Raw genomic sequence first — 18,317 nt, 5'->3', positions numbered from 1 at the left:
TAAAGGACCGCCAAGAAGTGTGCCCTTCTTTCCCTTAGCACTCTATGGTCACCTATGCTTTCGTTTAGCGGGGGTGGGGAAAACTGTGGACCTTTTATGACATGTGGACTTCAACTCCCAGAATTCCTGAAACCAGCTACGGTGGCTCAGGAATTCTGGGAGTTGTAGTCCACATGTCATAAAAGGGCCATAGTTCCCCATCTCTGGCTTAGTGCCTTTTAAGCAGCTGGTCTCAACCGCAGCAGCAAAAAGGCGTTTCTTCCCTCTTACTGCTCCTCCCATCTGGATCATAGATGTGGTACGCGCCAAAATGGCAGCGTTCATATTTCAGCGTGGGTTACTGCAGAGCCGGACTACCGTGAAAAATTGGGCGGCGACAGGTGGGTCGCTTCAGATGGAAGGAAAATAGGAGTCTTCCTCAGAGAATCTGTCCGTTTTTTTACGATTCTTAGTTCTGGAGGTGTTTTTTTTTTTTCAGTTGAAGGTTTTACTGATTTTTTGGAATCAGTGATTTGATAGCCAGTGACGATTTTTATAGATCATTTATTTAGGCTAACTAGTTCAGGAGTCTTTATACCTAACTAAAAATCTTTGCATAGAATGAAGCTGCACGTCAGGATGTGCTCTTCTCTTTAATATCCATGTGGAATTGATAAGGTTATAAGACCATGGCCAGCTTAGCCTTTTGATTTTCTTATGTGTTGTTGCCTAGCCGCCTTATTTCAATAGAAAATATGTCACTCCCCATCAAAGTCAAATGTCTGTCAGATTACACAACAATGCTAGATTAGTGTCAGTAAGAAGAAAGGGCCATGTTATGGTAATTCATTCTTTTGTTTTAATTCCAGTTTGTTGAATATTCTATTGTGTGGTCCAAACATTGCTTGAAGACATGATTTAGAATCCTCAATGCTGGATTCACATATTAAGTTAAACTAAAGTGTAGTTTTTGAAGTGGCTTTAATAAAGTATGAAAGAAATATATTTTCTTTCAGGCTATAAATCAAAGTGTTTCAATCAGTGATCTTTATTGTTAAATGCTAAAATGTAAAACAAGACTACCAGAAAGTTAAATGAGGTTTAAGATTGACTTTGGTGTCTTAATAAACCTTTTGGAGCAAAAAGCAGTTTACACTATTCCTCCATTTGAGTAGTCATGAATGTAGTGAAACTTCTGAAAAATGTTTCTTGGGCTAATTACATAAAATACTTTATTTTAAAATTTATATGGCTTCCTTTAAGTCTCTCAATATAATATACAATATATTGACCTATTTCATGTACACTGAAGAAACATAGTGTAATTCTTCAGAAATATTCAGAAACTAGTTTTTTTCATAGAGAGAATATGATCTGGGGAAATTTTCACCAATTTGCGTAGGATATTGATTTCAAGCAGCTCAGTGGGCTGAATAGTTTATAGTGCTCTCACAATAAAAGAGTTAGGATCACACAGAGAATTGATCTATTTCCCTCATTATCCTCTACATCACAGGTGGAAACCTTTGGAGCAAGTGGCCACATTTGAAAGATTAAAAGTCACATGAAACAGCCGTTGTGAATAATCTTGTCAATTCAGAAAAAAAATCACTATAACAACCCTATGATCTATAAAGTACACTCTGCTCTTCTTTATCATTGTAATCCATCATTTCTGTAATTTGTCTTTTTTGTTTTCTAACAATTGTATGCACACCATCTATGGGTCCCAAAGGTTTTCTGGGAAACAATGATGCAAGATGGTGCCTTGCTTTACAGCCTGTTAGCTTTCACCAGTATTGTTAATACCTGAACAAAAGTCAAGTGGGTAGAAGCTAGATGTACACATAGTCTGACTTGTAACCACAATTGAGCCCAAAATTTCTGTTGCTAAGTGAGACATTTGTTAAATGAGTTTTGCCCTGTGACCTTTCTTACCACAGTTGCTAATTAAATCACTGCAGTTGGAAGTATTGGCATTGCACTCTTAACCGTATGATTTTTGATGAATGTATCTTTACTTTTTATGTACACTGAGAGCATATGCACCAAGACAAATTCCTTGTGTGTCTAATCACACTTGGCCAATAAAACATTCATTCATTCATTCATTCATTCATTCATTCATTCATTCAACAATTCCTGTGCTGTGTTCATACTGTTTTCCAAACAGTTGGGAGGAACATAGATTAGGCTATTGCAAGATTGCTTTTGGAAACCTTTCATGGACTTCACTTGGCAAAGGTTAAAATAAGATTTAGATACATGTACATAATAAAGAGACCATTGGGATGTGGGAGGAACTGTTACTCAGGTTTTCAGCATATTAAGTCTTGCCTACTCAAAACCATTGAGAATGTTATTTCAGAACTTTCCATCTCTGCTTTCTGAATCCTCACCAGGGTGCTTCTCAAAACTAGACTTTCACTTTAGGGGTTAGGATTTTTAGAATTTTTATCATGTTAATATTTATTCTAAAGAAATATTGGGAACATTATTGGAAAGTTAGTTTCTATATAAGGAGTTAGTGGGTCAATGTTTTGCATTTATTAGAACTCTAGAAGTAAGCTATGCATTTCTTTATAACTTTTTGCACTTTTTTCCTATTGATGTGTTTGTTCTTATAATTCATATTTTCTATGTTTTTCTTCTGTACATTAGAATAAAAGATGGGAATTGTATGTCATTCAGAGTTTACTTAAAATGGAGTAATTTGTAAATCTATAAATAAAAAAGCTTTTGTACCAATATAAGATGTAGTAGGGAATTGCTATTTTGATTAGAATTAGAATTCTTTATTGGCCAAGGAATTTGTCTTGGTGCAAATGCTCTCAATATACATAAAAGAAAAGATACATTCCTCAAGAGTCAAGAATCATAAGGTACAACAATAATAGTCATAAGGTACAATAAGCAATCAAATCATACTAGGAAACAATATAGATTGTAAGAATACAAGCAACAAAGTTACAGTCATACAGTCACAAGTGGGAGGGGATGGGGTCATAAGGAGTGATGAGAAGGTTAATAGTAATAGTAGTGCAGACTTTGTAAATAGTTGGACAGTGTTGTGGGAATTATTTGTTTAGCAGAATGATGGCATTTGGGAAAAAACTATTATTGTGTCTAGTTGTTCTGGTGTGCAGTGCTCTATAGCGTCGTTTTGAGGGAAGGAGTTGAAACAGTTTTATGTCCGTGATGTGAGGAGTATGTAAATATTTTCACAGCCCTCTTTTTGACTCGTAAAGTATACAGGTCCTTGATTGAAGGCAGGTTGGTAGTAATTGTTTAACTCTGCAGTCCTAATTGTCCTCTGAAGCCTGTTGGGTTGCAGAACCAAACCAGACAGTTATAGAGGTGCAGATGATAGACTCAATAATTCCTCTATAGAACTATATCAGCAGCTTCTTGGGCAGTTTGAGCTTTCTGAGTTGGCGCAGAAAGAACATTCTTTGTTGTGCTTTTTTGATGACGTTTTTGATGTTAGGTGTCCATTTTAGGTCATGTGATATAATAGAACCTAGAAATTTGAAGGTCTCTACTGTTGATACTATGTTGTCTAGTATTGTAAAAGGTGGTAGTATGATTAATTGAACAGAATAGCCTTTCAAGTTTTAATTAACTTTTTTAATGGAAAATGCTATATAGTTATCATTGGACCATCTGAATAAATCATTTATTGGGTAAGATCTATTGAATTTTATATAAATATAATCTGAGGTGAAGTTGAGATATTTTAAAGCTATAAATAGAGTCGACAGAAACACTATCAGGGCTCCAAATTTATAGAATCTGAATCCCAAAGGATGGTAAAAATTAAATGATTCCTAAAACAATAATTGCTACTATAGCAATTATTACCTGGGGCATTTAATGTAATTAATATAATGCATAAAAATAAGTGACTAATGCTTTTTCAATGTGAAAATCTTCTAAAGGACTTTCTTTGACCTCTTTTATTAGGTAAAAGAGGTATTCTTTCAGCAGCATACGTGGACAGTACAATATGGGAACAAAGAAAAAAGGAAGAACACAGCCTGGGTAAGGAAATGAATGTGTCTTTTTTTAATCTTGGGTTTACAGGAGCTAACATAATGGTGAACTATGATCTAGACTTAAATTTACTAGTATTCCACATGCTGATTTCTCAAAGCAAGAGTGCCTGCTTGACTTTTTTAATGTGGGGCTAAATACTTGAGAAAGCAATGATGACAATACAGTATGTGACAAATTTTAATAATGTTCATTTCGTTCAGCAATATTTTAGTTGTGATAAAAACCATATGAGACACAGGAATTCATGGCAGCTTCTTTCCCTTATATGTTGAATATGTTATCATGTCTTTTTGCTTCTCTTTTTATCTGTGGTCCATATCCTTGGCTATCTCTTTCAGGGTAGAGGAAGCATACAACTTCCTGATACTGGGAAACAAGTTAATTGTTTTTCACATTACCAAGATGACATTTATAGACAGCAGTATTGTGTCTTCTAGCTAGCAGCAGTTTTCTATCATCCATCATCTCAACAGCTCCAATGTGGAGCTGCTGTCGCTTCTGTTTACAGTTCAGTAGTGTACAGGACTGTAGCCGTGTCATTAGAGGCTAACCAATTCATTGTGGCAGAACTTGCATAAAATTCTTAAATATACCAAAATATAACACTGAAAGCAAAATAGGATGAAATATTAGGGGAAAAGCAGCCAAGTTAGGACATTCAGAGTTGTGCAGTGTCTTTTACTTGAACGCAAGATGGCGCTGTGTCTTTGTGAGTGGTAGCATTTCTCAGTCAAAGAGAATTACAATTTGTACAACAATGGTCAGTCAGACTACCTTTGCAGGGACTAGCTCTCTGCAACAAAAAAAAATCATGTGTGAAAAATCAAACAAGAAAACTAAGTTGTCAACAAAAACTACTATGAAGAGGAAAGAACCAGTGATGAGGATGCTTTCCCGTAAGCTATGGAGGTGCGCTCTTATCCAGAGACAAAAGTTGTAAATTTCTGATTGTCTTTTAAAAAATGTGCTATTCTATCCTCATACATCAAAGTGATCAGCACATCAGTTTGTAATCCAGTCAATCTCAACATGGTACTTATATGCTTATTCCATCTCTGTAATGGAAGTGTCCCTAGAGGCAACGTTATAAGCAAAAGGTCACATTTGGAAATGGAGGGTGAGAATAAGCAGATTCCCGAAAGCAATGTTCTGTAATAAGCTTATATTCTTCCAGAGTGGCTGCTCTACTGGATTTTTCCTCCTTCATACTTCTGAACTGTGAAGGGTTTGGCATGTTCCAGCAGGGCTGGTCTGCAGATTCTACATTTGGAACTTGATATATATCTGTATTGGAAAGAAAACACTTGGTATATGAGGTGCTTCTAACTTTCCTCATATACCTTTTGTTCATGGCCATAATAATTTAAACATAGGTTTTGTTACTCTTTTACAAATTAAAATGTATAGTTAACATGAAACACTTTTATGATGTATAACGCAGCAGGTTCATTGAGAGGAGGAGGAAGAGGAAAATGGTGTTTGGGCTTTTCATTGATTAAAAAAGTAGGATGTGCTAAAAAAAAACCATAGTAAAGGAGAACAAAAATGATTTTTGAAAACAAATCATATTTGGATTTTTAGCCCAGAAAAAGACACATGGAAGCACTTCATACAATTATAGATGATGACAAACCAAACAGTTATTTTTCTCTCTCCTTGCTGTTCTCATTATGAATTCAGAACAAAGAAAAAGATTACCGTGGCACATAATTAAAATAAATATAGGTTATAATGATGACTTCCAACATAGCTTTAAAAAGGGATAAGACAGTTTAGTGAAGGATAAGCCTGTCAGTGGTCATTAGCACACAATGGATCTTGCTGGCTCAAAGATCAGATGCAGCACACGGTGAATACTGGTTCTGGAGAAACAGCTGAATGAGAAAACTACATTGTCTTTTAAGTCCAAGATCCTGGACTTTGTAATCCTTGCCAGTTCAGACCAAGGACTGCCCTGATATTCTTAATCTGGTGAAGCAGGAAAGCTGCTGTATCTTCCAAGGTTTATATTTGGAAGATTCAGCAAAACACATTGAAAAGTATGGCATATTGAATTCTAATGAATTCAAATTACTTTTATGGATATTCTTTGTTTAAGGAGCAAAATGAATTTTCTGCTCTAAAGTGTCTTAAATACTGTAACACTTATGCAGACTTTATCCTACCCTTTCATTCATGGCATCCTTACAGAAATTACTTGCACACTGTTTTATGCTGATGCAGTTCCATTAAAAATGCACTAACAGCACTGATCTATTTTGAAGAATATGCCAGCAGCTATTATATAGTAAGCCTTTATTGACTGGTGCTGCCTGAAGTTAGCTTTGAACCAGCAATTTTTGGGAAGTGAAACATTTTTATCTCCTGTTACTAGTCCCTTGAGTCACCAATTTGTAAGAGCAGGAATCTTCTATGACAGCTTTAAGGTGAATTTAATCAATAGGCAATTTTAGATTTCATTATTTTAGGAGGTAATAGTTAACTATTGAATGGATGCCATTTAGAGCTGGTTACGATTTTCTTTAGTTGATTCACGAGATTTCCATATTACATTCCATCATTTAAGAAATAGGCCATGCCGAGTTTTATACTTCATGAAGAGGTTGAACTATTAAATAGTATTAAGCAGTTTTCCAGAACAGTTCCACAGATTTAAAACTTTTTCTTTTTTAGCTAGATTTTTTTTTAAGAATACAAAATGAAATGCTGTTTTCTATATTAATTGGGTTGACAGATAAATTTGATCTTTGTACATGGCTTGTTATCTGATCCTTCATCTCTTGAATTATTACGTTAATGGAACTGACCTGTCTTCAGTTGTCTTTGAATATTACAACACCGTTTCTGGAAGTTTAACTGTATCAGAATACAGATACAATGTCATATATTTCAATAGGTGCTTCAAGAATTAATGTTAATGTTTGAAGTTAACTGTTGCCACATTGGCAAGCGAGAGACTGTGAGTTCAAGTTCTGCCTAAGCCATGAAAGCTGGCTGGGTGGTCACTCTCTCTCAGCCCAACCCACCTCACAGACGTAATTTTATTTAGCGACTGCTTTGCTTAATGACCAAGCAACCTCTTGTGGCCCACTGCCATTTGTTCTCTTAAAAAACACAATAAATTCACTACTGCTAAACGTTGGCACTGCCAGAAGGATATACTGTCGCCATTGCCCCAACAGATACTCTGCCAGATACCTCCAGGCCTCACCTACCTCACCAACTCCAATGCTGCTGCTGCTGCTGCTGCTGCTGCTGCTCTGCTAGCCATCTAACAGCTAATGTTGCTTTGTGGCTCGTGCAAATTTTTAATTTAACAATGTGACCCTTCCCCCTCACCTCCATGAGTTCTGCCTGTGTTTATTCTGAGGCTTAGATGACACTTTATTGCCTTGTAAAGATGTAGGAATGTAGGAAGATGTTTGGAATGTTTGGAATGACTGTACTTCGTTTTCATTTCTTGTTTTTTCATCCAGTAACTCTAATGAGTAAAAACTAAAGATGCTGTTTTTCCCTGCAGCCGATTTAGCCAATTTGATGGACAGAACCTATGAAAAAAAACTACCGGTCAGCTCTTTAACATTATCTCGGGTAAGGACATGACATCCAATTCAACAAAAATAAACCAGATAAAATAAACATCTTGGTATTTTAAACTAGTATTTTAGTTGAATTGCATGCATATAATTCTTTCTGCATATACTGGGATAGTTATTTAAAACCTTGGGAGAACTAGTTAGCTACTTTGACTTGTTATGACTTATTGTCTCATGGCTCCTTGGATATGTATATAGGGCAAGCTCCATTTCCTCATTCCCTAAAACCTATAAATAGAATTATTGTGCAAAGCATTGCTAGTGTATAAGAGTCATGTGAATCAAAGCAATTACTAAATTGTTTTTTTTCCTAAAGGAAAAATAAGTTTTTCTGGGCCACAGGGGACATGCAATTAAGAATATATTTGTGTAGTGTTTAGTATGAACAGTTATAGGTGTGCCAGAACATGCCTATATAACATTTCTGCTACATGAATTGCACCCTGGTTATCAATAGGCTTCTGAGTACAATTCAAGATGTCAGTTGTCCTCCATAAAGCTCTACATGGAATGGGACCATGTTATTTGAGTGACTCTCTTCAGATTTTGCTACCTATTTCCCACACTTTTATCATCTTCTTATTCCAATTCCAATTAAATTATTTGAATGCCACATTTTATGTAGCCAATATTAGGCACAAAAAATCAGGACCACATATAAAGTTGCAGTTCAGAAGATTTGTTGCTGAAGTTTATATACGAAAACCTAGTCAACAAACATTTTATACAAAATTGCTGCCTAATAAGGCTCAACAGAATTCATGAAGGATGGACTTAGTTTTGGGGACCATAATGGCTCTAGGCTGATGATTCTCTTAGTTCCCCTCCCCCACAGCTCTGCCTTTTCTCCCTCCTACAGTCTAAAAGTACCAAGCTACATACCAGAAGGTACCAGTAAAAGTAAAAACGAATGAAGGTGAATATATGTGTCCCAGGATAATGTTGCAGAGTGCAATCTGGATCAGTCACCACTCTGCTAGGATGGTTTCTAGCATGAATCCAAAAGCTTGGAAGACTAAACCTCTGGTTCCAGAGACTGATCCAGATTGGATCCTGCAAAAGTAAAAACATTTTTTTTCTTTCCAAGTGAAGGCATTTTTATGAACAGTATAATAAAATCTGGTTATCTTCAATGGTAGCAGATTGATTACTGATTGCTGAGGACAAAAAACTTAAGAAAACCACCCGTGAGAGGAAATAGAACAAAATGTTAGAAAACTGGTACAATATTATTTTATTGTGTACCAATTTGTTCCATTTAGTCTTTGCCTTTAAATCCTAAATCCCCAATTTCTGGAGGCTCCTGACTTTGTTCCTAATAATACTGTCATATTGGTACTATGCTGCTATATATAGTAATTATAAGTCTAATGATATTAATAATTATCATCATATATACTTAAAAGGAACATGTTCCTTATTTCAAGACTACTTCCTCATAAAAAGGAAGATTAAATACAAAAAGTAATCTTTAGTCTGGTTTTTAATCTTCTTTCGGGTAAAGGTAATAATTGCAAATTAAGTGAAAGTGCTATAGTGATAATTTTATCCATATGCCACTTTAAAGTGATTTTTTTTCTATATTGCAGTTATATCTGACCATGCAATGTTCAGCCATATCTGAGAGACTGTCGATGATTTATCTGGAAGATCATCTCTAAACTATTTTTCCCTTAGTTTATAGATACCATTTCTTCACGTGAGCATGTGGATCAAACTGAATATTATCTATACAAGTAAGCCGCTCTTTTAGTTTTATAACAAAATCATATATTTTCATTGCACACTTTGTTCTCAGCTCTTGGCTTCAATTAGTTAAATCACACATTGCTTGAGAATCAACTTCTGGTCATTATTCTGGATAGCATTGATGTCTAGAGACCCATAATACAGTCATTAGTTGCCTGTTAGGAAGTATAATTTTGCTGCTATAATTGTGATCATGGAAATAATCTTCTCACTGCGGTGATTTCAGAACGAGAGAATGTCAGTGGTATTCTCTAAAGCAGCGGTCCTTTTCCAGCTTTGGGGAGCAGTGGTTGGAGAGAGGAGGTGGTTTCACACACGTGCCCCTTGTGCAAATGCAGCTTTGCACGCTTGCCTGCCTTTCCCACAGCTCAATTCCTAACAGGCCACACCCAATACCGGGCCATGGACTGGAGGTTGGGGTCCTCTGCTCCGAAGCAACACTGAGCCTAGGTGGCATTTAAACAGCGATGACTGTAGAGGAAGCCAACTATTCGTGCCCCAGAGTAATGCTGGGTCTCAAGGCTTATGATCATATTGCTAGAGATTCCTCTCACCACTCTCTGGAAAATGTAAAAAAAAAGAAAAGAAAAGTTTGGGCTGCCTCCCAGCCAGCTGAAATATATTAACTGTTACTATGTAACAGTCTATTTGGCGTGTCATATTCCTTCAAGTGTTTGGGGCCTCAACTTTGGGGCTGATTTATTGCTAAGTATACATGTGGCATATTTGTCAAATGTGGAATCACTGATATTTCAGTTTGATATGACAAAATTGAGCGTAAATGTGACAAATTTCAAGAGAGGCAATGTGATGTGTTAAATGTGTTTAAAGTATTGGACTAAATCTTGGGAGACCCAGGTTCAAATATACTCTTATCCATGGATAATTTTAGATATTTTTCAGGGCTTATAAACTGCTCCAATCTCAAACAGCTCTCAGCATCCCTACATTCTTTCTCCCCCTTTCTGTTTTTTTAGAGATTTTAAAAGTGCAACCAAGAAAAAAGAAATCAAGAAATAAGGGAGCGAAAACAGAAGAGATTCATAAAAATGAATAACAATGTTCAAACACATGCTTGTATATATACATATATAAAATGAATATATATCAATTTGGCAATTTAAAATTATGAGAATAAATCAATCAGTAATTAACAAAATCAGCCAATAAGAATTATCAATTGGAATGAACAATTAAGACAATTTCATCAGAGAAAGCCTGTCTTTATTACAACAAATTAGACTAAATTTGACATTTTAAGAGATCCCAACTTAGGTGTTGTGCAAGTTCAAGTATAGAATTATAGTCCAGAAATGTTCTCAGATTACATTTAATTCAGTGTCAGCCTTGTTTAACAATAGTATATTTTAAAAAATAGATTGATGTCTATCCCATATCTAAGTCTGTAGTACTTCTAAAGAAGGAATTATATGCAATTTTCAGTATGAAGCATGAGAATCCAGCAGCTACTATCATATGCAAAACCTACTCTGTATACTTGACAGGAATATAAAGCTTTGTAATCCTTAAGTATTGGCAAAAGGAAATGTTAATATTAGTTTAACTATAAATGAAATCATCTTCAAGAATTGTTGAGCCATTGCCACCAAGTCTCCCAAAAGGATCCAAAATGGTCATTGTATTTCCAGCAGTTTTTGAATATGAATACAAGTAGTCGTCAACTTATGTCCATTCTTCAGCTCTTGTTCAAAGTTATTGTGGTGCTGAAAAAGGAACTTACTACCTGTCCTCAAAGTTTTGGCCATTTCAGTGTCCCCATGGTTAAGTAATCACAATCTGGGCAATTGGATACCCAGCTTATGCTTGTGCTTATTGCAGCAAACTGCATCACATAATCACCATTTGCAACTTTCCTTGTTGGTTTCCCACGAGCAAAGTAAATAGGAAATAAATGAGTCTGAAAAGCTGCAATTTCCAGTGTGTTGTCCTCTTGCTGCATATAGCACATAGGCGATTCCTTACTTGGGAAGTCTCTGGCTCCTTCCTCTAAGTAAAGTTGTCCAACATGAGGGAACCAGCTCTATTGTGTGCCTAGAAAGTGAGCTGAATCACAGCCAGCATCATAAAAGGGTGTGTGTGTGTGGGTGGGGGGTATGTTTATTCAGGCCTGATAAGGATAATTCCAGCAGACACTTCCTCCATAGGCTCCTCTTTGCCATCCTCTGTCTCTGTCATCTCCCTTCACCTTCTTTCCAGCCCCTACATTGACCTTTTCTTCAGAACAGGCTTTGTGCTTAGTAAGCACTGAGTTTGCAGGCACTTACAGTGTAGAACACTGGGGTTTACTCCCGAGGAGGCTAGTATTTCCCTTTACCACAAATACTACATTTCTATAACAACCCACCCTTTTTTTGTTTTTGCTTTTCTTCTTTTTCTTGCTTGTTTGTTTTTTAAAAAAATAATAATTAATTTTTAAAAAACCAAATAAACCCTGTGATATATTTCCAGTACTCTTTTTTTCCATTCTCAAATATCATGGCTCTTTACAAACTCGGTTTCTATAAAAACAAGAGGTTTAACTCTAGGAAAAGATTATGACGTGCAACAGTGACTGAATAATCAGCTATTCAACACTAAAGTCCTCAGAGACCCCTGCCATTTGCATATCTTCTCGGCATCAGAAACTTTTAATTATTGCTTTGTTATTAGCTAGCTTGCCTATGTAGTAACAGCTGGTAAATGGAGTTTAGAAATTATAGAAAGGTCAGCAGGAGCTGAAAATTACAGATGGCAGCCAACGTGCTATGGTAAACAGTTCTGGCGATCTGCCTGCAACATGTATTGGGAGATGTCTCTGATTTTAATATATGCAGACACCAAAATAATATACAAGTGATCTGTGCATATGTTTTTTTAAAAAAAGTCAAATGTTTTCTTATTTTTTTCTCCTTTGTGAGGCCTGCAATGTCATGAGGAAATTTAGGATTTTGTAATTACTCTCCTGCATTATTACATGTGAAGTGACAGGAGGTATAGGATGGTTCTGATGGGCCCAAACTCATATCAGTTTAGTCCACACAACTTAGAGATGCCAGTGTTGAGAAGCACCAGATAAATGAAATGGTTGTGGCAAGACGTGGTCTTGTATGGATAAGAGTTTACAAGGCAATCCCCAAAGGATATCTTATTGTCCATTACATCCAGTGTTTTGATAATGTGCCTGCTTAGAAGAGTAAATATCCTGTTTCCCGCAAAATAAGACCCAGTCCTTTTTTTTTTTTGGCCTCCCAAAAGGCATTAGGTCTCATTTTCCGGGATGTCTTTTCCACTGCCTCACCTCGCCGCTGCAGCACCAACCCCATGTGCTCGCTGCTGGCCCACTTCTGCAACTGCTTGTTGCTGCTTGCGTGCAGTGCCCCCCGGCCTCCATTTTGCTATCAGAGGCCTTCAGGAAAGGTCTTTGCAGCCAAGAAAGAAGCTCTTTCCAAAGACCTGTGACTGTGAAACGGAGGCTGGGGGGGCACCATGTGTGTCAATCCGGAGCTTGTTTCTCAGCTGCAGAGGTCTTTCCTAAAAGTCTCTGATGGCGAAACAGAGGCTGGGGGTGATGCGAGCAAGCAGCAGCAAACAGCTCGCAGAAGAAGTGGGCTGAAAAGGCGAGGCAGGTGTCAGGGCATGGGAGGCCTGGCTGCAACTGACCTAAGGTAAGCGGGTGCAGGGCACGTGGAGCAGCTCCACCCACCATTCCCTCCCTAGCTTGATAGTTACTGGTACGCATGCAATGGAGTAGGCAGGGTCTTAATTAGGGCTTATTTTGGGGGCAGGGATTATATTGGGTGTACATGTAAATTCAAGCTAGGGCTTATTTTTGGGTTAGGTCTTATTTTCAGGGAAACAAGGCAATTTGTACAATGCATTACATTTATGAAACTCAGTTTTTCACTTCTACATCTATGACTGTTCGTAAAAATGATTGTGAAGTGTAAGAAAGATGATTTTTTAAAAAAACCTATTTGTGTTGCAATGCCCATAAATGGGAACAGTGTTGGTGGCTGATATACTGAATGGGGATTGTGACTTTGATTTTTCATAGGGGATGATGGAATTGAACTGTGGCCTGCTGTTCTTCAACAAAACGTTGGCAGCTGAAATATGGATGTTTCTTTGACTTCTAAGCTCCTAGGATTCTTTTCTTATTCCCCTCCCGCCCCCCAAAAAAAAAAAACTGAAAAATGTAAATAGTAATGAAGGCTACCTCATAGTCAGATTCTATCAGGCATTCTGCAGGACTGAGTAGCATTTGGAAGGCCAAGGATTGCATTCTGGGATGGGGCCATGCAAAGCCATCTGGTCACTCTGTCATATCACCTGAAAGCATGGTGCTCATGGATATTTGCGGGGGGGGGGGAGGCTTAGAGTGGGAATGGGAACAGGAAGTTTCTAAGAAACAATCCCCATCCTTACCCTTAAGAGCCCCCAACTTAACAAATTGATCTGAAGATTCTGGAAGGGCATGTGCTGGTTTTGTTAGGCTATATGCCAGAAGTCCCCAAACTTGGCAACTTTAAGACTTGTGGACTTCAACTCTTAGAATTCTGGGAGTTGAAATCCACAAGTCTTTAAGTTGCCAAGTTTGGAGACCTCTGCTATATGCGATATTCCCTTCCTGAGCCTAAGTTAATCTTGGCTCTTTTAATTTAAAAAATGTATTTGGACCTCAGTGAAGGCAAACAAAATGCTTGCCACTCTTGCTGCCAAGGCCCATGACTCACGTTCAGGGATAACTTCATTCAACCAAGCTCCTTTCTAATCTATTCTGTTCTAAAATTGGTATGTTTTTGTCCATCTAGATAACTGCTCGCTGTAGTATAAAGAAATAATGCAACTTTTTTGTCTTCCTCCTTGTGCTCAGAAAGGTATTCTTTTACTGTACTCTTTTTCATTCACTATTCTTTTTTTTTTTTTTGTAGGCTGACTGCTTTCTTTCTTTGTATTGTGAAAGTGGACCACTCTGTGGTGTTTCATCTTAAGCCACAGGAAAAAAAAAATGTCAGTGGCTTTAATAACCAAAGAAGGCAGATGGGGTTAATTGTACCACAATTTATAGTTAGAGTCACTGCATCTCTTGGGTACAATCTAAGCAGAAAAACATGGCTTAGTACAGTAAGGCTTTTAAAATTAATTACATATTCATGAAATGTGGGCAATGTGACTATGGTACTGAGTTGCAGCACAGCTGGATGGTAGCCATCTTGGGTGCATCATTAATCAGAGAGGGTGATTTAGATAATGTATTCATGCTGTGTTTCCAAGAGAGGGCTGTTCTTTCCCCCCCTCCCTTGTCCCCCCCCCCCCCTGTGTGGGAAATGAAACATCACAAGCCTGGTCCATGTGTTCTTAATCTGTGTTTGAAATGTAAAAGAGGATGCCATGAATTGTCACCAATATGTGTTTTTAATCCAAGGCTGCCCTTTAGTTTTCTTGACATTTCATCCCCTCCATTATATTTCTGACATTTTACATTTGGTGCTATGCTGGGGGCAGGCATACATTAGAGAATATGGTTGTCATAGTGAAGAATTGGGAGATCAAATGGTTAAACGTGAGGAGTGCAGCAGCAGCTGTCTTGCCTCACATTAATGAAGGAGGGAAGATGGGAAAAATTGCACTAATGTGGTTTAAACCTTGGGTATATTTTGGATTAATGGCAATGGCAATGTCTCCTATATGCAGTGCCAAAGAGTTGTTTTTATTTATGAAAAACTTAAAATTTTCTAGGTGGTGTAGAAAGTCCCCTCCCCACCCCCCAAAAAAACACCCATGGCTGATGCAGCCAAATTCAACACTGTAAATAATAAAAGGGATAGAATGAGCCAACAACCCAGCACATTGAAGCATTTCATAAGGGTTTCCATAAATCTGAATGTGTTCTAATCTTAAATGGTAGAGTACAAAGAAGTAAGTGATTAAACATATAGTTCTTACACATGTAGAAATAGAGCATTTGATCTCAGTATCTTTTGATGGTTGTGATATTAAATATCAAAGTGGGTTAAAAATGTAACTTTAATATTTTTTTAAAAAAATACTAAGATTTAGAATTGATGGAAATAATTCCATATGCGTATATACTTTGTATAAATATTAAGAACATGTTTCAAGATTTCTCATTCACTTATTCTTGCACTTTTACATAAACTATCCAATTATCCAATTTTCAAAGGCCTCTAAATATTTGTGACGTGCTGGTTAATGCCTCATAACATGTTTGCAATGTGAATCTTTGATTCTGTAGGTTGATGTAAGGATTAAATTTGTTTTGGTTATGAGCAGAAGTGCTTATTCATATTTAAGGGCAGCAACACAAAATGTTTATCATAGCGAAGAACTGGTTAAGATAAGTATGGCTCCATATACTGGCTGGTAAACCATAACCCAACACTCCCCTACCTTTGTAGCTTGGTGGACCAGCTTGGTGGGGAGGGGAACTGAGTGCGAGCAAGGGGCCAATGCCCGCCCACAGTCCTTGCACAAGTGGCGGGCTACCACACAAATGCATGCAGCCCTTGCACAAGCAGCAGGCTGGCGTGCATGTGCCTGAATGGCCACTGGCCTGCCACTTGTGGAAATTGAGCTGTGCACACGTGCGCTCTGGCCAACCATTCACGTGGCCCAATTCTGAATAGACTATAGCCTGATAGTGGGCCATGGCTGACGGGTTGGGTACCCCTGCCATAACCATCTTGATTGCTTTTAAGGCTTATAGATATTAACTAAAACATTCTTATAGCTTCACCAGTAATACAAATTTCTGTCATGGCTTGTGAAATTGTTGATATTGTGTTATTAATGTTACGATTTCATATACTATATATTAACAAGTAGGCATTTAAATATCCTGAATAATTTGGTTGCAATGTGACAGCAACAGGTTGCATTCTGTGGCTTATGGAATTTTTCCAACCTCTTTACTAGCAATGGCCCTAGAAGGCATCTATAATTTTTTCCATCCTTGGTCTGTGTCTAAGTGTGCTTCTTGTTTCCACTTGTGTTGCATCTGTATTTGTGTTTGTGTATTTGTGCCCTAGAAAGCATGGGACTCATACGCATGCTCGGCTCTGGACCATGGGGGCCAAGAGGAAGTTGGGGGAGGGCTTAGAATGGAGCAGCTGGCAGCGTTCCAAGACCCGACTCCGCTAGTTGTCCCATTGGGATGTGTTGGGATTTTTTTCTATAATGTTTGTCTCCACCTGCCCAGAGTGATCCAGCTCATTTTCTACCTCACTCTTTGTTGTTTTCTCCCACCATACAGTAGAAAATTTGTTCAGTTTTCTGAGAGCTATCCTGCTGATGGACAGACAGACAATATCTCCAATAATCTCATTTTACAAAAATTCTTTCCAAATTTCTATTGAGTTGTAAAGAGAAGAGGAAAAAAAGCTTGTTATAATAATAATAATAAAATTGTCTTGCTGGAATGTTGCTTTAAAGTTACTGTACTGTGGTCATGCTGGGAATATCTCTTGCAAGGTTGTTATAGCAACAGATCACCCCACTGTTCTCTAGTGCTTTTCTTGGTCTATTATAGTGCACATTTTAATACTAGGTTATTACAGGGCTTTTTTTCCTCAAATCCAGTCAATTTCGATTAAATGGCATCAATAGTGGAAATCTTCATTCACTTTTTTTTTTAACTATCAATAGATTTGTTTAAACCTAAATACTTCCCACTTTACTTTTGTAAAGCATTTCATCTTCAAGAAATTTCCCACTATTTTCATTTTCTTTGTATTTTATGTTTTGATATTTTTTAAAAAATTTGGAATCGAAAGAAATATATCATGATGACTATCATGATGAGGCAGGGGAAGGAGAAAAAGTTGCTTTTTTATTTGCCCTTTAAAAAGAACACACACAATGTTTGGGATTCCTTGTTTCCTCTTTCCTGCCTCTGATTTCATAGCTGATTGCTGGAGGGAAACACTTTCTATTTCTCTCTGTTTGAAGCATCTCACTAACATGCCTTTAAAAAAAAGATACGTTATATGTGGGGCTTATTTGCCTAAATATAACTGGATTATTTTTAAATAAATCCAGAATATGTTTCCTTTTCATATTTTGTAGAGTTTAGTTACCCAGGTTAACAAGTGTAGGGAGTTTTTGTAAGAGCTCATGGGTTGCAGAGACAAAGGTTTGAAAAGAAGTATAGGCACGTACATGCACGCCATACAAATGGGATGCAGGGTTGACATAGGCTAAGTGACAAAAGGAAAGCTTCCTTTAGTTATGCAGGATTAAAAAAAGGAACCATCAAGGAGCAACCAGCTTTGTGATGCAGTTTTCTTTGATGGAGATGCATGATCAGTAAGTGCCTCTAGGCTTTCTCCTACCGCTTAGAGCTTGCAGTGGCAGACAAAGAAGATTTCTTGGTGACATCCTTCCAAATCCTCCGAGTTAAGCCCGCCTAGATTCTATTTGATCATTAAGCTTTGTACCTAAAAATATGCATGGAAGAAAGAATTGTAGCATTTTAATGTGCCGCTTTGAATTGCCTTTGGAAAGGGAGGCAAATCTGAATTGTTCCAAGAGGCCGGCTTATTTTTAGTTGTTTGAAATAGATTTTTGTTTCCTTGTTTCTGCTCAAATCATTTTACACTCTGAAACAAACAAAAATGCTTTTTATGAAAGTAAATGAAATTAACCAGGACTATGGAAAAGTACAGAAAGCCATGCATTTAGTACATTAACAAAGTGCCCCTCCTCACAGCATGGAGACAGCTGTAACAATCTGCATCCATGGAAGGATCAGCACAGCTGCTTCAACCATTGCCTAGACTGTGTGTGCGCACAGACAGCAATGCTGTCGAGAATGCTAGCAAAACAGTTGTGCATTGAAACCCATGTGGAGGCTGGGAAAGCCTTCCCAAAAGTCACGTATGGCTTTCTGACATAGCTGCTTGAGTGCTTCAAACAAGA

At 37.4% G+C, this 18,317-nt stretch overlaps 1 protein-coding gene across 2 annotated transcripts in view; it reads left to right on the top strand.

Annotated features, from left to right (window-relative positions):
• The first annotated feature begins 31 nt into the window (after positions 1-31).
• Positions 32-18,317, top strand: part of MRPS27 (mitochondrial ribosomal protein S27) — a 46,223-nt gene continuing 27,937 nt past the window's right edge. Inside the window, exons 1-4 of one of the 2 annotated variants that reach the window (XM_026670645.2) lie at positions 32-380; positions 3,943-4,020; positions 7,556-7,626; positions 9,309-9,367. In XM_026670645.2, the coding sequence (XP_026526430.1) occupies positions 311-380; positions 3,943-4,020; positions 7,556-7,626; positions 9,309-9,367 (278 nt within the window). In that variant the 5' untranslated portion in view covers positions 32-310. Of the gene's footprint in view, positions 381-3,942; positions 4,021-7,511; positions 7,627-9,308; positions 9,368-18,317 lie in introns of both variants that reach the window. The other variant, XM_087958257.1, reaches the window with a different exon arrangement.

Source organism: Notechis scutatus, chromosome 2 (genome assembly GCF_049901735.1).
Source record: "Notechis scutatus isolate UNSWTSFEM ecotype Mainland chromosome 2, rNotScu1.2, whole genome shotgun sequence".
NCBI lineage: Eukaryota > Metazoa > Chordata > Lepidosauria > Squamata > Elapidae > Notechis > Notechis scutatus.
The sequence above is the reverse complement of the archived record's forward strand: the minus strand, read 5'-3'. Positions and strand labels throughout refer to the sequence as shown.